Source organism: Plecotus auritus (genome assembly GCF_963455305.1).
Source record: "Plecotus auritus genome assembly, chromosome: 8".
NCBI lineage: Eukaryota > Metazoa > Chordata > Mammalia > Chiroptera > Vespertilionidae > Plecotus > Plecotus auritus.
In genome coordinates, this window is record NC_137782.1 from 163931699 (window position 1) to 163953018 (window position 21320).

Below are 21320 nucleotides of genomic sequence, written 5' to 3' on the forward strand. Positions count from 1 at the left end.
GAGGCAAAATCAGAAGCCAGGAGACTGGCCTGAGAAGGGAGGAGAGTGAGAGATGAGGGTGCACCAACCGAGAGGGGCAGGGGGCAGGGGGCAGGGGGCAGGGGGGACTGTCTCAGCATGGACAGGCCTTAGGGAACCCTCCCCACCTCTGGGTCCTGGAGACCAAGAACTGAGGGGGAGCATCAAATGGAAGGAGAGTCTGAGAGGCTGGGGTGGGGAAGAGTGGAGGAGATAAGTACACACACACACCACCTACATATACCCACATACGCCACATATACATACATACACAAATATGCATACACACACATATGCACACATAAGTAAGCACATACACGCATGCTCACACACAAACCCTATCGCTCACTCCCTCGCACAGGGCAAGACCTCGGTGCAGAAGAACAGCTACGAGCCACTGTGGAATGAGCAGGTCGTCTTCACGGACCTGTTCCCCCCACTCTGCAAACGCATGAAGGTGCAGATCCGGGACTCGGACAAGGTCAACGACGTGGCCATCGGCACCCATTTCATTGACCTGCGCAAGATTTCCAATGACGGAGACAAAGGTCAGCAGTAGCAGACTGAGTGGGGGTGGGTCCTGAAGGAAGGAGTAAATGAATGAGACTCCCCTTCAACCACCATCTTGCACCTCGGCCTGGAAGATGCTGGGCACGGTGAGGGCGCTGCCAGCAGCTCCCACCTCAAGGGGGAGGTGGAAAGTCATGGCTACGTCTGCAGAGCTGACTGGGCCTGCCAGAGCCCAGCTGATTTGGATTTGAACCCCAGCTCTGACAATGAGTCCCTGTGACCTTTGTACTATTCCCATCTGTAAAATGAAAATAACAATTATACATGTGTGTATATGCATGCATATTACATATAGATGTGTCCTATTGCCATAGTACCTATCTATAGACTTGTGGGAACAGACCCCTCCTATGACCTGGGGGCATGCTGGGTACCAGGGATACAGAGAGAGAGAAGCACCCATTCCTGTCCTCACAGCGCTCACTGGGGCTTAGGGGATGGATGTGTTCCCAAATGCTCGCAACCGAAGGCATGGGGTCCTCATCTCAGCAATCAGGAGGTGCAGGCTGGGAGCCCCCAGAAGAGGTCCCTCTAACCCTTGTGGGCCCTGAGACGTAACACAGGCCACTCCTCTCTCTCCGGCTCACAGGCTTCCTGCCCACACTGGGCCCAGCCTGGGTGAACATGTATGGCTCCACACGCAACTACACGCTACTGGATGAGCACCAGGACCTGAACGAGGGCCTGGGTGAGGGCGTGTCCTTCCGTGCCCGCCTCATGCTGGGCCTGGCTGTGGAGATCCTGGACACCTCCAACCCTGAGCTCACCAGCTCCACGGAGGTGCAGGTGGAACAGGCCACGCCTGTGTCAGAGGTGAGGCCCCAGGAGGCTGTGCTGTCCTCCAGGTCCCCCAGCTCAGCCCCCTTCCTGCCATGGCAGCCTGGGCCTGGGCTCTGCCTGGGCAAAAGGAATGGGGCCTTCGGTCCTCCAGGGCCTGGGCTGCCCAGCCTCATTGTTGGGTGGGATGTGCCCACCAGCAGCCAAAGGATCTGTCGGAGAAGGCCTGGCCCCAGCCCAGCATCCCCGTGAAGGTTAGTGATGGCTTCAACCACCTTTCCCACAGAGCTGCACGGGGAAAATAGAAGAATTCTTTTTATTCGGAGCCTTTCTGGAAGCCTCAATGATCGACCGGAAAAACGGAGAAAAGCCAATTACCTTTGAGGTCACCATAGGTGAGTGCTTGGCCTCCGAGGGGATTTCAGGCCCCAGGGCTTCTGGGTGCTCACTGCTAAGCCCTGCACCACAGCCCTGGTGGGAGGGAAAACATGACCACTCTCCTCCGCATGTCCTCCAGCATGCACACTGCACACAGCGCCTGCCCATGGTGCACACAGCGCATCCCCTGGTGCACACAGTGCCTGCCCATGGTGCATACAGAACATGCCCGTGTTGCACACAGCACCTGCCCATGATGCATACAGTGCATGCCTGTGGGGCATACAGCGCATCCCCTGGTGCACACAGTGCCTGCCCATGGGGCACACAGTGCATGCCTATTGTGCATACAGCGCATCCTCTGGTGCACACAGCACATACCTATGGGGCACACAGCACCTGTCCATGGTGCATACAGCGCATGCCCGTGTTGCACACAGCACCTGCGGGCATACAGTGCATGCCTATGGGGCATACAGTGCATGCCCTGGTGCACACAGTGCCTGCCCATGGCGCATACAGTGCATGCCCTGGTGCACACAGTGCCTGCCCATGGGGCACACATGCCCACGGGGTGGGCCTGGGCTCCACCTCAGTGCTAGGCTATGCTTGGGACACAGGGAGAAGGAAGCCATCCCTGCAGAAGGAAGAGGCCCTCGTGGGGCTGGAGAGGGGAGAGTGGGAACTCAGGCCATGCCCTGGGCTGGAGCTCAAGCTCAGGGGTCGTCAGAGCTCTTTGCGAGAGGTTTGCGGGTGCGGAGAACATGGGGGCGGTTCTGGAGAATGCTCTGTCACTTCTGAGCGGGCATAGACCCCCAGCACCTTCCCCATTCCTGGACTTTCCCTCTCCCCTCCCACAAACACACAGCAGCACCGGGATTGGGGGGCTGGATGGGGCCTGGAGGGGAAAGGACTCTAAGCCCTTGTGTGCCCCCTCCTGCCTCCAGGCAACTATGGGAATGAGGTCGATGGCCTGTCCCGACCCCAGCGGCCTCGACCTCAGAAGGAGCCCGGGGATGAGGAGGAAGTAGATCTGATTCAGAACTCGAGTGACGATGAGACGGATGAGGGTGGGGACCTGGCCTCAGTCTCCTCCACCCCACCCATGAGGCCCCAGATCACTGACAGGTGAGCCAGGTGGCAAAGGGGGTCCTGGGAGAGCCTGCCTGCTGCCTCCCACCCTCTCGAGGCCTAGCCCTCCCACCTCCATGGACCCCCAATCTTCCATCTCCCGCCTCCTCCCGCCCCAGGAACTACTTCCATCTGCCCTACCTGGAGCACAAGCCCTGCATCTACATCAAGAGCTGGTGGCCAGACCAGCGCCGCCGCCTCTACAACGCCAACATCATGGACCACATTGCAGACAAGCTGGTCAGCGCCAGGACTGGGTGGGAGGGGGCGGGGAAGGTGGGGAGGGGACGCAGGCTCCTGGGCCCCACACAAGGCCCGTTTGCCCAGCAGCTCACTGTGAAGGGGTCGGGAAGGGGGGCAGGGACTGTGGGGTGACCCAGCAGGACCTAAGATCCTGTTCCTGCCCTCAGGGCCCAGAAGTGGGCCAAGAGCCCAAGGGCTACCAAAGTGGAGTCTGGGACTCCTGACCCAGCCAGTGTTGGGGACCCCTGAAGGCAGCTGAGGAGCCCTCTGTCTCTGGCCTGCACCTTCCCCAGCTAGTTCTGAGTTCCGCCCTGAGCCCACCAGGACCACAGTTCAGAGCCCAACGTGGCATCTTCCTCAGGAACTGAAGGCCCCAGGCTCTGAGAGCAGAGCCTGGGAATTGGGTGGTTTCCTGATGCCAGTGGGACACTGGAGGCGGCACTAGCGAGAGGTCCCAAGTCACTAGCCCTTCGTTTTCCCTGAGGAGTGGGGAGCTGGGGGAGGGGCTGTGGCTCAGCGTGCACCCCTTGGCCTGGTTCTCAGGAAGAAGGCCTGAACGATGTGCAGGAGATGATCAAAACGGAGAAGTCCTACCCCGAGCGCCGACTGCGGGGCGTCCTGGAGGAGCTGAGCTGTGGCTGCCGGTGAGGGCACCGGGCCATGGGGCGGGGGCTGGAAGTGGGGGGGCTGGGAAGAGAAGGAGGTGTCTGCAGGCCTCCTGCTGGTGGGTGGGCTCTGCTAAGGCCTGTTCCCCTCATCCCCCAGCCGTTTCCTCTCCCTCGCTGACAAGGACCAGGGTCACATGTCCCGTACCAGGCTGGACAGGGAGCGCCTCAAATCATGCTTGCGGGAGCTGGTGAGGACACGCTGGTCCCCAGTGCTGGACCACACGGGGGATGGAGGGGGGTCTGGAGGTGAAGAGGGGAAACTGAGGTGGGAGGGCATATGTCTGAGGCCACAGGCCCCAGGGCCAGCCCCTCCATCATGCATCACGGCCTGAGCCCCACTTCCCCCCACACCCCTACAGGAGAGCATGGGGCAGCAGGCGAAGACCCTGCGGGCTCAGGTGAAGCGCCACACGGTGCGGGACAAGCTGAGGCTGTGCCAGAACTTCCTGCAGAAGCTGCGCTTCCTGGCGGATGAGGTATGCCCCTGCCGTGGGCACAGAGGGGTGCCAGCCCCAAACCCCAGTGACCAGAGAGGGAGGGGCTGCACAGGAAGGGCGGGGCTGGACCACTGAGGAGGCCTCTCCTCCTCTGACAACTGTTGGGGGACAGGAGTGAACAAGCCCTTCATCCTGCTGTGTGTTCTTCCTGCCCCATCCCCTTCGGTGGGAGGCGAAGAAAGACCAGCATCTGGGGTCCTTCCTCTGCAGGCCCAGGCCTGGCCCTCTGGGTCCTGAGGCAAAGACCCTGGTGGTCAGTGAGGCTCAGGGAGCCCCAACCAATCAGTGACCCCTCAATCACGGGCTCCCCTCCCGCCCTCACCACAGCCCCAGCACAGCATCCCCGACGTCTTCATCTGGATGATGAGCAACAACAAACGCATTGCCTACGCCCGGGTGCCCTCCAAGGACCTGCTCTTCTCCATCGTGGAGGAGGAGCTGGGCAAGGACTGTGCCAAGGTCAAGACGCTCTTCCTCAAGGTGCCAGAGGGGGCCAGACTGAGGGGTGGTGTGGGGTGGGGGCCTGGGGCCCAGGATTTGCATCTGGCTTCTTCAAAGGGTCAGTCTCCCCAAGGGGAGAGCAGCCCACCACCAGGGGTCTGGCAGGCCCTCAAGTAGCAGGTGCTCAGAGAAGAAAGAGCTGGAGAGAGAATAGGATGATGGGAGGACAGAAAGGCCCTACCCTGCCCACCCCTCTCGGTGCTGACCCCATGCCCACCCTCAGCTGCCAGGCAAGCGGGGCTTCGGCTCGATGGGCTGGACGGTGCAGGCCAAGGTGGAGCTCTACCTGTGGCTGGGCCTCAGCAAGCAGCGCAAGGACTTCCTGTGCGGCCTGCCCTGCGGCTTCGAGGAGGTCAAGGCGGCCCAGGGCCTGGGCCTGCACTCCTTCCCACCCATCAGCCTGGTCTACACCAGTGAGTGGGGACCCCGGGCTCCCAGCCCTCGCCCCGGGAGGGTGCTGGGGGGCATCCCCAAGCCTCAGCCTGCCCTTCCCCACAGAGAAGCAGGTGTTCCAGCTCCGGGCGCACATGTACCAGGCCCGCAGCCTCTTTGCTGCTGACAGCAGTGGCCTCTCGGACCCTTTCGCCCGTGTCTTCTTCATCAACCAGAGTCAGTGCACAGAGGTGAGGGCCCAGGAGGAGGGCGGGGCTCTGGCATTGAGAGAAGTGGGGGACCTGTGAACTTGTGGAACCTGGAGAAACACATGGGCCAGCACCCAGACCCTTAGGGGGAAGCCTTGCAGATAACTGCACACCCAGGCCACGCTGGTGAAGGCTTTAGTGAGGTTCCATTCAACAAGAGAAGACATAGGCAAAGGGGTGGGAGCAGGCCTCACATTACCCTTCATTTTAAGTTCCCAGACGAGTCGGGGAGCATGACACTCCTGCCTCTGAGCCCCCTGGAAGCCACAGTGACTGCGGGGTGGCTTCTGCTGGGATAGCTGTCCATCCACCACCACATATGACCTGTCTCCCCCGCCCCCTGCCCCATGCTGCAGGTGCTGAATGAGACCCTGTGCCCCACCTGGGACCAAATGCTGGTGTTCGACAACCTGGAGCTATACGGTGAAGCTCATGAGATGCGGGATGATCCCCCCATCATTGTCATAGAAATCTACGACCAGGACAGCATGGTATGGGTGGACTCTGAGACCAGGACCTACTCCTTCTTTACTACACTCCACGTGCATCGATGGCCACTCCTCAGACCCCTCAGCCACGTGCTTGCTAGAGTGTGGGAGTCTGGGCTGCTGACCGGCCTCCAGGTGGCTCCTGCCCTGTCACTGCAGCCTGACCCCTTCCCACCACTGTGGACCCCTGGGTCTCAGGGAGAAGAGGGGTCAAGGTGTCCCCACCTCCCGGCACAGGCAGACCGAGCTCAGGCCCAGTCTTCAGAACAGGTGTCCGCAGTCCTGCTGTCCCCAGCCTTCCCCCACCCGAGGGGCCCTTGACCCCCTGCCCATACCTACCAGTCAGTAATAGCCTCCCAGCCCTCCGTGAGAGCTCTGGAGTGGGGAGTGAGAGATCGGGGTGATCACTTAGGACAAGCACTCAGCTACTGGGGTCCCTGAGAGAGCCCTAGACTAGAAGCAGGAGGGCCTTATTTCTAGGCCTGAGTCCTGACTGCCATTCACTGCCAGCATGGCCGTGAGCAAGTCTGTGGTGAGACTTGGTGTTCCCATTGGTGAAATGGGGTGATCACACCTGCCCTGACCTCCCAGGGCTGTGGTAAGGACAGAGTGAGACCCCAGGTGTGACGCTGCTCAGTGAACACCAGCACCTGGCGGCCACCTTGGTTGTTTGTCACGTCAGGGCAAATGCGACTTCATAGGCCGGACCTTCGCCAAGCCCGTGGTGAAGATGGCTGACGAGGAGTATTGCCCGCCCCGCTTCCCGCCCCAGCTCGAGTACTACCAGATCTACCGAGGCAACGCCACGGCCGGAGACCTTCTGGCCGCCTTCGAGCTGCTGCAGGTGGGCCTCCCCGCCCCATCCTGTTCAGAGGCCGGTCTCACTGGAGCTGGGAGCGTGGTTGTTAGGGGGCGGGAGGTGTTGGGCCTCCCCTGTCTCCCCAGATCACATGGCAACTAACCCCTGGGAAGGGACAGCCCACTCTCTGGGCTCTGCAGGGTGTGACCTGTGACCCCAATTCCCCAGATCGGGCCAGCAGGGAAGGCCGACCTGCCACCCATCAATGGCCCAGTGGACATGGATCGAGGTCCCATCATGCCCGTGCCGGTGGGCATCCGGCCCGTGCTCAGCAAATACCGAATCGAGGTGCGTGAGGGCTCCACTCACCCCTCTCATCCCTCCTGTCCTTGCCCTGGACAGGCCCTGCTGTGCTCGCTCTTCCTTGCTCCCTCACTCTCTTACTCCATCAGGGTCATAAGCACATATTACATTATTGACATCAAATCCCAGGGTCTTCCGCAACCTCCGGCCACCTCATTTTTCAGACAAGGAGATAGAGACAAGGAGGGGAAGTGACTTGTCCAAGGTCACACTTGGAGCCAGCAGCAGACCCAGGTCCCCCCCAGTCCAGGGTCTGGCCGGTCTGTTCTGAGCCACCCGGCCATGTTCTGGGCCTTTCCCAGCCCTACTCTCTGCCCACCACACCCACTCCTGTCAGCTCTCCTGGCCCTGCCCCTCCTGACTCACTGCCCACTTCACGGCCCAACTCCTTCTTAGGTGGCTCAGCCTACCCATAGCTGGCTCCCTTGACTGAGGGGACTCTCATCTCCCCTGACCCCCACCAGGTGCTGTTCTGGGGCCTGCGGGACCTGAAGCGGGTGAACCTGGCCCAGGTGGACCGGCCGAGGGTGGACATCGAGTGTGCAGGGAAGGGGGTACAGTCATCCATGATCCACAATTACAAGAAGAACCCCAACTTCAGCACCCTTGTCAAGTGGTTTGAAGTGGTGGGTGCAGGCTTGGGCATAGCCTGGCAGAGCTGGGTGTGGCTGGTGTGGCTGGGCAAGGCCAGGTGCCTCTGCCCCCTTCTCCGAGCTCAGGCTCCATTGGTCAACATCCCAGGACCTCCCAGAGAATGAGCTACTGCACCCGCCCTTGAACATCCGCGTGGTGGACTGCCGGGCCTTTGGCCGCTACACCCTTGTGGGCTCCCACGCCGTTAGCTCCCTTCGGCGCTTCATCTACCGGCCCCCAGATCATTCGGCCCCCAACTGGAACAGCACCGGTATGACCACACCCCAAAACCCAGGCTTGTCTCCACTCAGTCCATGGGAGGCACGGTCCAGTCCACGCAGCCACCAGTTCGCTCCTCCAGTGCATCCCCAAGTGGGTATAGAGGAGGCCAGTGGGGAGGTCCTAGCCTGAGAGCCAAAGCTGCCCAGATCTGCCCCTCCTTCTAGGGCAGGAAAGAGCCAGAGCTGGAGATGTCCTTAGAGGGCCTGAGGGCAGGCGGCTTCCAGGCTGGTTCTTGGAGAAGACCCAGGCCTCCTTCCCAGCCTCCCTCCCAGCCCAGCCTCCACCATTTCTCTCAACGGCAGCCCTCCTTCCCTCTGGCTCACCTTCTCCCTCTCCTTATGCCCATCAGTTATCCCTCAGCTGCTCCGCCCTCCTCTCTTCTCGAAAATCAGCTTTAGGCCTCTGGTCCTTCTGCTCACGCCTGACTTTCACTGTTACTCCTGCTCTTCCCGGTCTGTCTTTCTGTCTGTCCATCTCTCTGTCCAGTAAGACTCCTCCGGGGCTGCCGCGTGCTGTGCAATGGGGACCCCTCCTCTCACCCCACAGGGGAGATCGTGGTGAACATGGAGCCAGAGGTGCCCGTCAAGAAGCTGGAGACCATGGTGAAGCTGGATGCGGTAAGGCGCATGGGGTCCGTGCCACACTGGCTGGGCGCATGCAACTGCATGTGACCCTCCCTGTGAGCCAGGCCACGTCCGTCAGCACGTCCAGGGCTAACACTGACTATGGGTGCATAAAGCTCCATCCTAGACTCTGGGTGTGTGGTGTGCATGTGGGAGAGACACAAAGAGCAGTAACCATTTGAGGTGATAGCCTGCAATTATTTTCACTCCAACTAGCGACACCGTAAGCGATGGATTCCCTGTGGGGACACCAGTGTTTTTTCCCAAGGGTTCCTGGTTTTCCATTCCAGCCATTCACAGACAACTCTCCCCAGACCTTGGTTGTGGAAGGATCTCCAGCTGGAAGCTCCTTATTCCTCCTGGCCTTAGGACTAAGGCCATTGTCTGCCAGAGGGAGACCTGCCACCTGGGGTTTGGATGTGGGGTCGGCATGGGCACGGGAGGGCAGGATGGAGGCCAGCCTGGAGCAGGCCATCCTGTGTCCAGACAGTGCTGAGGGGCTGGAAGTGGGCCTCCTCTCCACCACTTTCTCCAAATCTCATTTCCAGCCTGGCCTGCTTCACACAGCCTGGGCTGTCTCCTGGCTTCCGAGATCTGAGCTTACTCGACTCCTCATCAGGCCCAGCCTCTCTTGGCTCATAATTCTTGGCCCCAGAGGGTGCTGGCCAGTGGCTGAGTTAGCAGTGGGCATGACTCTCGGGAAAGGGGAGTAGACAAGGTCCAGTGCCTGGCCCACAGCCCTGGGATGGCACTGCCAGGCTCTGGGGCTACACCTGGAGATTCCCATCTCCTCAACTCCCAGCCTCCCGAGTCCTCCTGGGGGTCTGCTGGGAAGCCCCTAGTTTCGGGCTGTCAGCAAACAAGACAGAGGCCAGTGCCTTAGCGTCCCCATCATCCCACAGGCCCTGGACCTGGTAGGGTGTCTCACCAGGGTCCTCTTTGGCTATGCAATTGTGTGTGTGCAAATCCACTTAATTTTTAAGGCCTTGACCTGGTGAGGGAGGAACAAGGGAGTTGAAGTTGACTCCATCTAGCCAACATCACTGAACTCCTGCATGCAGCCCGCCTCCCCTCCCGACCCTGACCTCCCGTTGAAATCATCGGGGGAGTCACAGCTGTCTCGGGGCTGAGAACCACCACCCGGTGGGTCTGGGGGAACATCTGTGAAGCAGGCCTTTTGCAGGCTCAGCAGCGGTGTGCCTGCAGTGCAGAGCTGACCTGGGGGCACAGGGACTCGCACACAGAGCGTCCCTGCATGAGCTCCCTCACCTCGTGCTCCCTGGCTGTCCGGCTGCCTCCACTCCAGGCCCCGGGGCGCTAATTCTGTCCCTGTGTCTTTGGTTCCCTTTTGCAGACTTCTGATGCCGTCATCAAGGTGGATGTGGTGAGTGAGGGGACCATGGAGGGGGAGATTCTGGGAAAGGAGGACCCTACACTGGGCCTAGCATCAGGCACTGAGCCACCCCCCCACCCCCCCGCCAGCCCCCGGGATGCTCACACTGCACACCCTCCAAAGAGGCGGAGGGAGAAGGCTGCTTGGGCAGCGGGGCCCCTGAGTGCCAATCCTGCTTTGGCCAGTGGCTCATGTTGGCAGGTCACGACCTCTCCAGTCGTGGCATCCTCCTCCACAAAACAAAGCCCTGCTCCTCTGATATGGGTGGCCCCACAGAGCCTCGTGGAGCCCCGGGCTTTCTGGGAGCAGTGGTCAGAACAGATGGGGGACCCCTGATAGTTCAGGGCCCAGGGAATGGCCAGGGCGCAGGGATGTATGCAGGACTCTATCCCAGGCTGACGAGGAGAAGGAGAAGAAGAAAAAGAAGAAGAAGGGCAGCTTGGACGAGCCGGAGGAGGAGGAGCCGGATGAGAACATGCTGGACTGGTGGTCCAAGTACTTCGCCTCCATTGATACCATGAAGGAGGTGAGGCCTCGGCCTGGGCTAGGGGCTAAGGGGGAATTGGGGAGGTGACTCCAACCCCACATCAGGCCCTCCTGCCCAACTTCTTTCCGGCGCCCACCAGAGCTGGCTCCTCCGCCCCATTCGCAAGAGCTGGGAACAGCCTTGAAGTTCTAGCTCAGGACTCACCTTCCCTGGCTTCCTTTTCTCTCATCCTCATCCATTTATTTCACAAACGTCTCTGGAATGTATATGGGTCAGACACCACCTTATCTATGGGAGCCAAAAGATAAGACGCCACGCCTGCCCTGAGGAGCCCTCTGCTTGCCGGGCGAAATGGACACGTGAACAGATACAGTACAGTGTGGTGACAAAAGCCAGTCAGTGCCTGCAGGAGTCAGGGGAGGATTCCCAGAGGAGGTGACGTGTGAGGAAGAGGAGAACGTGCTCAGGGGTCAAACAGAAACAACTTCTCGGCAGCACTTGCCCATCTTCACACTGTTTTGACACATCTCCGTCACTGGGGCTGCGGCACGCTCTCCCCCTGTTGTGTGCACATGGGTTCTGTCTGCTGAGCCAGGCGGCAAGTTCCAGAAAGTGGGCACATGTCCCTCCTCTTCTTCTTCTTTTAAATATATTTTATTTATTTTTTACAGAGAGGAAGGGAGAGGGATAGAGAGTTAGAAACATCAGTGAGAGAGAAACATCGATCAGCTGCCTCCCGCACACCCCCTACTGGGGATGTGCCCGCAACCCAAGTACATGCCCTTGGCTGGAATAGAACCTGGGAACTTTCAGTCCGCAGGCCGACGCTCTGTCCACTGAGCCAAACCGGTTAGGGCTATGTCCCTCCTCTTCTTCCGTTGTTTCGTCTCCGCTGCCTTCCTAGCGCAGGGCGCTCCTGACTGGCTGGCTGACCAGGAGGGACATGTGCCTGCAGTTGTGTTTCCTCAGCTGCGCTGGTCCAGCCACACTCCCGCCCAGGCCCCTTCTGTGGCCCACGCTGTGTGCGATGCTCATGTCCCCTAGGCAGAGCACAGGCTAAGCCAGGGGTGGGCAAACTTTTTGACTCGAGGGCCACAATGGGTTCTTAAACTGGACCGGAGGGCCGGAACAAAAGCATGGATGGAGTGTTTGTGTGAACTAATAGAAATTCAAAGTAAAGGAGCGGAGGGGAGAGCAAGAGAACCCTCCGCTCTTTCGGCTCCGCGGGCCGGATAGAACAGCCGAATGGGCCAGATCCAGCCCGCGGGCCGTAGTTTGCCCACGGCTGGTAAGCGGCTGCGGTGAGCTAGATCCGTGTGAACGAGAAGAGGGCTGGCCTGCTGACTCGACAGTGTCAAGGAGCAAGGTCCTACCACCTGCTTCCTGGCGTGTGTATTGTTGGAGAGGGCTTGCCATCTTGTCCTAATACCAGTGCACAGGAAGGGGCACAGGGGAGAGGAGGAGTCAGACTCCTTTCCTTTTAAGGGCGCAACCCAGAAATTGCACGTATTGGCCAGAATCTAGTCCCATAGCCACACAGCTACAAGGGAAGCTAAGTTGGCTGTGTGGTAAGAAAAACTCGTCAAGAACAGGAAAGCAGCCCTAGCTGGTGTGGCTCAATGGGTAGAGCGTCTGCCTGCGGACTGAGGGATCCCAGGTCCGATTCCGGTCAAGGGCACGTGCCTGGGTTGCAGGCTCAATCCCCAGTAGGGGGCGTGCAGGAGACAGCCAGTCAATGATTATCTCTCATCATTGATGTTTCTCTCTCTCTCTCCCTCACCCTTCCTCTCTGAAATCAATAAAAATATATTTTAAAAAAAGAACAGGAAAGCAGATAATTGGGGGACACAGCAGGATATTCTCCCACCATCACCTCCTGGATCCGGGGTGGCCAGGCTGGAGCTCCAGGGGCTGCGTGTGGTCTCCTTGTCTGAATGCACAGGCTGCCACCACGTGACGGTGGGGCTTTGGTTGAAACCTAGTGATTGAGTCTCCAGTAGGTGGGGTGAACTGAGTGAGGGAAATAAAGCAGATTTTCTCACTGAGTTATACTTTTCTACATTATCTATATATATAAAAGCCTAAGCAACCATTAGGACCAGACAACCAGCCGGTAGCTATGATGTGCACTGACCACCAGGGGGCAGAGGCTCAACACAGGAGCTGCCCCCTGGTGGTCAGTGTGCTCCCACAGCCAACCTCCCGCGGCCAGTCGACCTCCTGCGGTCCCTAACCCCAGCCACCCCGATTGGCCCCAATCGCCGGCCAGGCCAAGGGACCCACCCATGCACGAATTCGTGCACTGGGCCTCTAGTAATAATATAACAGGCAACATTAAAGGACACTATATTTTTAATGATGCACAATTTAAAGAATCATAAACCCCTACGTACAGCTGGTCATAGTGTCCACATCATAAATTTTTTTAATCCACGTAAACAGAGCACGCGATGGGTTTGTAACCCAGTAGGAAGGAGTTTCTGTTTCTAGTGCACTTAAAACTGGTCTGAGACTGCATTTTTGGGAGGGGGGGATCCGTAGACCCACCCCAAGAAGCCTACCTTCCCTCCTCCTCACCTCATCTTTTGGCAGCAACTTCGACAGCAGGATACCTCAGGAATGGACTTGGAGGAGAAAGAGGAGATTGACAACATTGAGGGTGAGCCCTGAAACCCTAGATCTCTGTCCCTCCTCACCCCCCACCTCCACCCCCAGATGGCTGGCTCCCCTGCTCGCTGTACCAGCTGCTCCTCTTTCTCCCGCCCCTGGGCCCACAGCTGCAGCAGCCAAGGGCAGATGTCATCAGGCATCCCTGGGCACTAGCGGGCATGCTTGGGCTGATCCAGAGTGGCTTTTACTCTGACCAGTTCAGCAACCACAGTGATGGACAGACATTTATAGCCACAGAACATAAGAGCGGGAAGGGACCTCACAGCTCCTCCTTCCCAGCATTTTCCAGACCTTTTCCATGGAACAGTGTTAATGGGTATTCCGGAGGGAAAAGAGAGTTCTGTGGTTCAATGTGAAAAATAAGTCTTTTTGGTGCAGGACTTCTCAGTGCCTTTAAGATACAAATATTATCATAAATCTCTAAAAGGAAGATAAAACATGAAATATTTCCCCAACACATTGGACCATGCTACCCTTTTTTCAAAAGCCTTACAAGAACACCTACACCTGATGATCCACTAAATGCGTTTTGGGAAATGCCGAGGTGGAACAACCCTCATCATGTTACAGACAAGCAGACTGAGTTCCAGGGAGGAAAGTGAGCACCTCCCATGCCCTGTTCTGTCAAAGGGCATGACAGTAGTCTTTGTACACACTCCCTGCATGACCTTACTGGGCACGTGCACCCGGGTGAGGCGGGCATGCCAGGGAGTATTGTCTACATTTCACAGATGAGTACACAGAGACCGGCCAAGTGAAATGACTAAGTAAATCAGTAGCGAGCTGGATCTCCACCAGGCCTCCCTGCTCCATCGTTTCTGCCCCGAACTGACCAGGCCTCCTTCTCTGTTTCTGGCCAGGCCTGAAGGGGCCGCTGAAGGGCAAGGAGAAGGCAAAGGCTACGAAGGAGGAGAAGAAGAAGAGAACCCAGAGTCCCGGGCCTGGCCAGGGGTCGGAGGCCCCTGAGAAGAAGAAATCCAAGATTGACGAGCTCAAGGTGAGGGTCTGGGGTGCGGGGTCACACCTGAGGGCAGGAGGTGGCAGATGGGACAAGAGGGAGGCAGGTGGACAGGCCACGTCCCCCTGACGGCTCAGCCTGGCTCAGGTGTACCCCAAGGAGCTGGAGGCAGAGTTTGACCACTTCGAAGACTGGCTGCATACCTTCAACCTGCTCCGAGGCAAGACGGGCGATGATGAAGATGGCTCCACTGAAGAGGAGCGCATCGTGGGCCGGTTCAAGGTGAGGAGAGGAGCCCCAGGCCCTGAACCCCGAGCCCCCTGCCACCCCTACCACCACACCAGCCTGAGCTCAAGGCTGACAGTCATGTAGAACTGTCAGCTGTACTGGTTGGTAAAATATGAACAGACTTCCGTGATAATTGATAAAGAGCATCTGCCCCAAGGGCCTCCCCAAGTTGCTTACTTATCCCCCTTCCTGCCACTGCCATGCCCACTTCCTCCAGAACCCCTGGACCTCCCATGATCCAGCAACCAAAGAGTTCAGGGCCTGCCCCCACAGGGTGCAAAGTGCTGGCTGTTTGGAATGCCACCCCCCACCTGTGCTCATAGAAACCTGCACCCTGACCCATGCTTGCCTTGCCCAGGGCTCCCTCTGCGTGTACAAAGTGCCACTCCCAGAGGATGTGTCCCGGGAAGCTGGATTCGACCCCACCTATGGCATGTTCCAGGGCATCCCCAGCAATGACCCCATCAACGTGCTGGTCCGAGTCTATGTGGTCCGGGTGAGCCTGCCCTCTGGCCCCCTCCCCCGTCGCCCAGTCCTCCTGCCCAGGAGGGTTGAAGCAGTTGCAACCTGACAACCCTTGCCTGGGAGGTACTTGAAGGTCATCTGGTCTAGTTCCCATCTTTTTTTAATTATTTTTATTTTTATTTTTTGTTAATCCTCACCCAAGGATATTTTTCCATTGCTTTTTAGAGAGAGTGGAAGGGAGGGGGAGAAACAGAGAGGGAAACATGGATGTGAGAGAGACGCATCGATTGGTTGCCTCCCACATGCAGGGGCCTGGACTGAGCCTGCAACTAAGGTACGTGCCCTTGACTGGAATCGAACCCTGGACCCTTCAGTCTGCAGGCTGATGCTCTGTCCACTGAACCAAGCCAGCTAGGGCTAGTTCCCATCTTTTATAGATGAGGAAGCTGGGGCCTGGAGGGCACACAGCAAGTCTCCTGCCTCCAGTCCAGTGGTCCTGCCCGTCACCATCAGGAACTATCAGGGAGCAGGGCGGGGCACTGGAAGATGAGGAGGGTGTGGGGAGCCTGCTCAGGAGCACGCCTCCCATCTCAGGCCACAGACCTGCACCCGGCAGACATCAATGGCAAAGCTGACCCCTACATCGCCATCCGGCTGGGCAAGACCGACATCCGGGACAAGGAGAACTACATCTCCAAGCAGCTCAACCCTGTCTTTGGGAAGTAAGGCCTCCTGGTGGCCCTACTCCCACCCCACCTTCTCCAGCCCAGACCCCTCCCACCCTACTTCACCCTCAACACCTCCCAACCTCCGCCCTGCCAGGTCCTTTGACATCGAGGCGTCCTTCCCCATGGAATCCATGCTGACGGTGTCCGTGTACGACTGGGACCTGGTCGGCACCGATGACCTCATTGGGGAAACCAAGATTGACCTGGAGAATCGCTTCTACAGCAAGCACCGCGCCACCTGCGGCATCGCCCAGACCTACTCCATGTAGGTGGGGCGGGCGGGCCCACCTGCTCTACCGTGACTCTAAAAATAAGTTTCAGAGCAGGTGGTTTGGGAAGCTGGACATAGTACAGGTTCTGTTCCAGGCCAGGCCTGAACCCCTGCAGGCTCTGGGCACAGCCTTCCAGCACAGAGTCTAAGACAAGGAGAGAGCCGCCAGGGGGTTCCAGGACAGAGGAGGCAGGGCAAGGAGGGTAGAGAGAGGCGGCACTGTGCCCTTTGCTGGGGATCTGGCTGGTCTCTGCCAATGACAGGCTGTGTGACCCTGGTTACATCCCTTAACCTTTCTGGTTATCAGTGTCCTCATGGGAGTCTTTGAGGTTTCAGAGAAGTGGGCCCCATGGAGGGAGACTGGATACTGGGACACTGGGCACCTGGGGCCAGAGCCCAGGACGGAGGGATCATCCTCCAGCAGCCCCGGCATCTCAGCTGAGCCTGGAACCCAGGGCAGGACCCACTAGGGCAACAGACAACTTTAGAGAACTGGCCATAACCAGCTGCCACCTGGAAATGGCCCAGCCCACCTGAGCCCCACCGAGCCTGTGTGTCCTCCCACAGACACGGCTACAATATCTGGCGGGACCCCATGAAGCCCAGCCAGATCCTGACCCGCCTGTGCAAGGAGGGCAAAGTGGATGGCCCCCACTTCGGGCCCCCCGGGAGGGTGAAGGTGTCCAACCGCGTCTTCACTGGGCCCTCCGAGATGGAGGACGAGAACGGTAACGGGTGCTGGGTGCAGCCACAGGGGGGCAGGGGCCAAGGAGGGACCCACACTTCCCTTGATGGAACCTGGGCCTAGCCTGGGGTCTCCTCGGCCCCGAGTCCCACTCCTGTCGGCCCACCTCTGCCCAGTCTCCCCATGCTACACAGCGCTTGCCTGCTTCTTGCCTTCTCTCTCCTTCTCAGCATCCTGGGCTAGGGAGGGTCTCCCCATTCAATTGATGAGGAATCTGAGACCCAAAGCAGTGACTTGTCCAAGGTCACGTGGCTCCAAGCCCTGCACGCTCCCCACTCCCTCGCCCACGTGGCCCTTCCCAGAGAATCAGGCAGACTATGCGGGGAACTCGTGCTGACCGCCTTCAGGATGCTGGGACAGGAAGGGGGTTCTTGCCCTCCCTGACATCACACCCCCTCGAGAGTCTCTGGTCACGTTCCCCAGGCAGAGAGAACCAAGGACACAGACCTCTCTGGGCCCTGTGGGACAGCCGAGAGCTTGGGCAAGCTGCTTCTCCCTCTGTGCCTCAGTCTCCCCAACAGTGCCAAGGAGATGTGTGGACCAGGGCTGGCTCGGGGCCTCTTTGTGCCTAAGTCCCTGGCCCAGCACAGATCCTGTGCTGCTGAGCCCGTGTGTGCAGCTGCCCTGCTGGCATCCACAGGTCACCGGGGGCCCACAGATGAGCACGTGGCGCTGTGCGCCCTGCGGCACTGGGAGGACATCCCCCGCGTGGGCTGCCGTCTGGTGCCGGAGCACGTGGAGACACGGCCGCTGCTCAACCCTGACAAGCCGGGAATCGAGCAGGTGAGGCCCCTGAGGTTCTCTGGTGTTTGGGGTCGGGGAATCCCAACCGGGGCCCGTAACACGGATGCTCATGCTATTGGCTGCACTCCCAAAGCCCGTGGCCCTCCGCGGTAACTCCAGTGGCACATCTTTGCCTTGAGCGAGCGCCACGTCAGCTCTGGTGGGTACCTGGGTGTCTCCCTCGGAAGCTGTGACTGGCTACTGATGACGTCAGAGGAATTCCTGGCATCCAAGGATGGCAACTGATGAGATGGGTCCTGACAAAACAAAGGTTGGGAGGGGGAGGAGAGCAGAGGAGTCGTCTCGGGGAGACCTGGCACGCCCCTCTTCCTCAGGGCCGCCTGGAGCTGTGGGTGGACATGTTCCCCATGGACATGCCGGCCCCCGGGACGCCTCTGGACATCTCCCCCCGGAAGCCCAAGAAGTGAGCTGCTGGGGCCCACACAGTCCTTCCCTGTCTCCAGCCCTCGCCACTCCCTCCACAGCCCAGATCACCGGGGTCGGTTGGCATTCCCCATGAGGCCTTGGGGTGGGAACGCACCAGCCCATCCAGAGGGTTGTGAGGCCTGCCCTTGGCCATGAGCACACGTTAGTGCCCCCTCGTGGACGCTCACCGAAATGTGGGCTCCCACACACGATACTCAGTTGCACACAAGCCACGGACCCCCGAGAGCCTGCTCTGCTCTGGGCAGCCCCCACACCAGGCTGTCAGTAAGCTCTGCCCGGTTTTAGTTGAAGCACCCGCCAAGGAGACGAGCAGGAGGAGGGTCGCGTGGAAAGAGCACTGGGCCGGGAGCCAAGCCCGCTGCCGCTCCCGGCTGACCCTGGCCAAGTCCCTTTGCCGCCCTGGTCCTCAGTTTTCCCGTCTGGACAGTGGCAGGATCTAGTCCCTGGCAGCTGTGATGCCCTCAGGGCCTGGAACCCGGGCCAGCTTGGTGGGCGGATGGATCCGCACAGCGGCTCATGCTCAGAGACGCCCCACCCTTGCTCCAACCCCGATCATCTTGAGATTCTTGATGATTTTTGAACAAGGAGCCTCGTATTTCCATTTTGCTCTGGGCGGGCAAATTATGCAGACAATTCTGCTTGAAATAGCCTCCCCCTTGGCGACCACGAGTGTGCTGTTCCAGGACCTACCACTAGGGGACACCCCAATCTAGGGTGTCACCGGGACTTGCAGTCCAGGGCATAACTCCAAGAACCACGTTCCAATCCATTGTTAGTGGGTGACTCAACCTCACTCCTAAAAGTTGAAATGTAACTACCTCGTTTATAGTGACAATTACACTGCAAAGGGAAAATTCTCTCTGGGGGCAAGGGCATAAAGGAGACTGGATTCCAGGGCACCCACTGCCGGCTGCTGGACTTAAGTGTACATTTCCATGAGAACTGGATGGAGCTTCCGGCCCCTGGAGACAAGGACCTTGCTCCTGACTCTCTGGGCCTCTCTTCAGCCGCCCCCAGCAGCCGGCCCTGCCCTGAGCCACCTCCCTGCCCTGAGCCATCTCCCTGCCCTGAGCCATCTCCCTGCCCTGAGCCACCTCCCTGTCCTGAGCCACCTCCCTGCCCTGAGCCATCTCCCTGCCCAGGAGTGTGCTGGGGTCCCCGTGGTCCAGCCAGACTGGCTTCCCCTGCGGCTCTCCTCACAGCAGCTGTACTGACTGGCTGGCCCTCTCACACCTGGGGATCCACCTCTCTCCTTCCCCTCTACTCTCTCAGCTGCAACTGTCCAGGCCCCCTGCTCAGCCCAAGTCCCCGGGACTTCTCTCTGTCTGCTCAGCTTCAGCCCCCTGCCCATCCCAGCCCTGAGATCCTGGGGTAACCTCCCCCGCCACCCCACCACCCTACCCCACCCCCAACTGCTAATTCCCTCTCCCTGCCCAGGTATGAGCTGCGGGTCATCGTGTGGAACACGGATGAGGTGGTCCTGGAGGACGATGACTTCTTCACTGGGGAGAAGTCCAGCGACATTTTTGTACGGGGGTGAGTGAAGGCCCCTGGCTGGAGGGCTGGACAGAGTGAACCCCCTTCCTGGGGCGGGGGGGGGGGGGTAGGGGGGAAGAGGAGGGCCAGGACAAAGGGGTGGGAGAGCCTGAGAGAGTGGAGGGGAAGGAGCGATGCTGGATCCCCAGGTGTGAGGGGGAGCTTGGGGCGGGGTGGGGTGGCTGCAGGACTGAGCAGGTGGCTCCCTGCAGGTGGCTGAAGGGCCAGCAGGAGGACAAGCAGGACACAGACGTCCACTACCACTCGCTGACGGGCGAGGGCAACTTCAACTGGCGCTACCTCTTCCCCTTCGACTACCTGGCTGCCGAGGAAAAGATCGTCATCTCCAAGAAGGAGTCCATGTTCTCCTGGGATGAGACCGAATACAAGATCCCAGCACGGCTCACCCTGCAGATCTGGGACGCTGACCACTTCTCCGCCGACGACTTCCTGGGTGCAGGGCTGGGCGGGGCTGAGGGACTGGGACCTGGGACATAGAGGGCGGGGGACAGGGAGGGGGGCAGGGAGAATCCACCCACCCTGCGGGGGGGGGGGGATCCTTCCCATCAGTCTGTCCATCAGAGCTGACGCTGAGATTGCCACAGGGGCCATCGAGCTGGACCTGAACCGGTTCCCCCGGGGCGCGAAGACGGCCAAGCAGTGCACCATGGAGATGGCCACAGGGGAGGTGGACGTGCCCCTGGTCTCCATCTTCAAGCAGAAGCGTGTCAAAGGCTGGTGGCCCCTCCTGGCCCGCAATGAGAATGACGAGTTTGAGCTCACGGTGGGCACCACCCCTGCTCGGGCGGCGGCGGGCAGGGCTGAGCCGGTGCGGAGGGGGTGGGGAGGGCCCCGCGCCTGGCCCAGGCCCTGGGACAGCTCGGTTCCTCTCTGCAGGGCAAAGTGGAGGCCGAGTTGCATCTACTGACAGCGGAGGAGGCGGAAAAGAATCCAGTGGGCCTTGCCCGCAATGAACCTGACCCTCTAGAGAAACCCAAGTGAGTGCCCTGCCTGCCCGGAGCCCCGCTGGTCCCGGAGGGCACTGAACCAGGAAGGAAGGGCCAGGACATTGGGGTCTTCTTGCCCCCACTCTGCAGGCACCTCTACCCTTTCCTCCCTTGCTGGGAACTCCTCAGCCCAGGGTGGCCCCCTCTGGGCCGTGCCCCCTCTGGGCCACGCCCCCTCTGGGCCGGGCCCCCTGCCTCTCAGCCTCACCCTGTGCGTCCTTTCTCGATGCTCCCTCTGCTCCTCCTGCTGCTCCAGCCGGCCCGACACAAGCTTCCTCTGGTTCTTGAACCCCCTCAAGTCCGCCCGCTACTTCTTGTGGCACACCTATCGCTGGCTGCTGCTCAAGCTGCTGCTGCTCGCGCTGCTGCTGCTCCTCCTCGCCCTTTTCCTCTACTCTGTGCCTGGCTACCTGGCCAAGAAGATCCTGGGGGCCTGAGCCCGGCATCCTCTGGGTCTGGTACTCCTCCCCCCTCCTCTGGACCTGGGGCTCAGGAGCTGGACAGCATGTGGAACACACACAGCACTCACACGGAACACACACACAGCGCACACACAGTTATACACACACAGTTGCACACACATGTGAACACACACAGGAACTTTCAAACGCTTTCGTAGGCTCTCAGAACTGGAAACAACTGTTTTACATGATTACATATTGGGCCTCAGAGGTGAGATAACTTGCCCAACGTCCCCTAGCAAATTGGGGTACAGCTAGGACTCAGCCTAGGTTTCCAAGTTGCCAACCCAGCATTCCTCAAACTTCGCCGCCTCCTCTCCCAGTGACACTCCTGACAGACTAACCCCAATGCATTGGCAGAAAGAGGCTGAGATATGGACAGGAAAAGGAGAAGGTCTGGGCTAGCCCTAGCCAGCGAGTCCTGAATAGCTCCTGCACCGCCAGCTGCCCACCCCCAGCAGTGTTCCGC

General features: G+C 59.6%; 1 protein-coding gene across 6 annotated transcripts in view; it reads left to right on the top strand.

Annotated features, from left to right (window-relative positions):
- Nucleotides 1-21320, top strand: part of OTOF (otoferlin) — a 73265-nt gene that overhangs the window by 50053 nt on the left and 1892 nt on the right. For 3 of the 6 annotated variants that reach the window (XM_080686764.1, XM_080686759.1, XM_080686762.1), the window contains 32 exons: nucleotides 380-566; nucleotides 1178-1401; nucleotides 1652-1760; nucleotides 2691-2871; nucleotides 2994-3114; nucleotides 3661-3761; nucleotides 3883-3973; nucleotides 4145-4261; nucleotides 4610-4762; nucleotides 5007-5196; nucleotides 5282-5406; nucleotides 5781-5915; nucleotides 6595-6756; nucleotides 6940-7059; nucleotides 7539-7700; nucleotides 7816-7978; nucleotides 8476-8606; nucleotides 9967-9996; nucleotides 10400-10531; nucleotides 13085-13151; nucleotides 14023-14159; nucleotides 14268-14402; nucleotides 14767-14904; nucleotides 15468-15595; nucleotides 15696-15866; nucleotides 16440-16600; nucleotides 17258-17400; nucleotides 17736-17824; nucleotides 19285-19383; nucleotides 19596-19837; nucleotides 19989-20167; nucleotides 20281-20381. In XM_080686764.1, the coding sequence (XP_080542890.1) occupies nucleotides 380-566; nucleotides 1178-1401; nucleotides 1652-1760; nucleotides 2691-2871; nucleotides 2994-3114; nucleotides 3661-3761; nucleotides 3883-3973; nucleotides 4145-4261; nucleotides 4610-4762; nucleotides 5007-5196; nucleotides 5282-5406; nucleotides 5781-5915; nucleotides 6595-6756; nucleotides 6940-7059; nucleotides 7539-7700; nucleotides 7816-7978; nucleotides 8476-8606; nucleotides 9967-9996; nucleotides 10400-10531; nucleotides 13085-13151; nucleotides 14023-14159; nucleotides 14268-14402; nucleotides 14767-14904; nucleotides 15468-15595; nucleotides 15696-15866; nucleotides 16440-16600; nucleotides 17258-17400; nucleotides 17736-17824; nucleotides 19285-19383; nucleotides 19596-19837; nucleotides 19989-20167; nucleotides 20281-20381 (4424 nt within the window). Of the gene's footprint in view, nucleotides 1-379; nucleotides 567-1177; nucleotides 1402-1651; nucleotides 1761-2690; nucleotides 2872-2993; nucleotides 3115-3660; nucleotides 3762-3882; nucleotides 3974-4144; nucleotides 4262-4609; nucleotides 4763-5006; nucleotides 5197-5281; nucleotides 5407-5780; nucleotides 5916-6594; nucleotides 6757-6939; nucleotides 7060-7538; nucleotides 7701-7815; nucleotides 7979-8475; nucleotides 8607-9966; nucleotides 9997-10399; nucleotides 10532-13084; nucleotides 13152-14022; nucleotides 14160-14267; nucleotides 14403-14766; nucleotides 14905-15467; nucleotides 15596-15695; nucleotides 15867-16439; nucleotides 16601-17257; nucleotides 17401-17735; nucleotides 17825-19284; nucleotides 19384-19595; nucleotides 19838-19988; nucleotides 20168-20280; nucleotides 20382-20646; nucleotides 20849-21320 lie in introns of all 6 variants that reach the window. The other 3 variants (XM_080686760.1, XM_080686763.1, XM_080686761.1) reach the window with 2 other exon arrangements.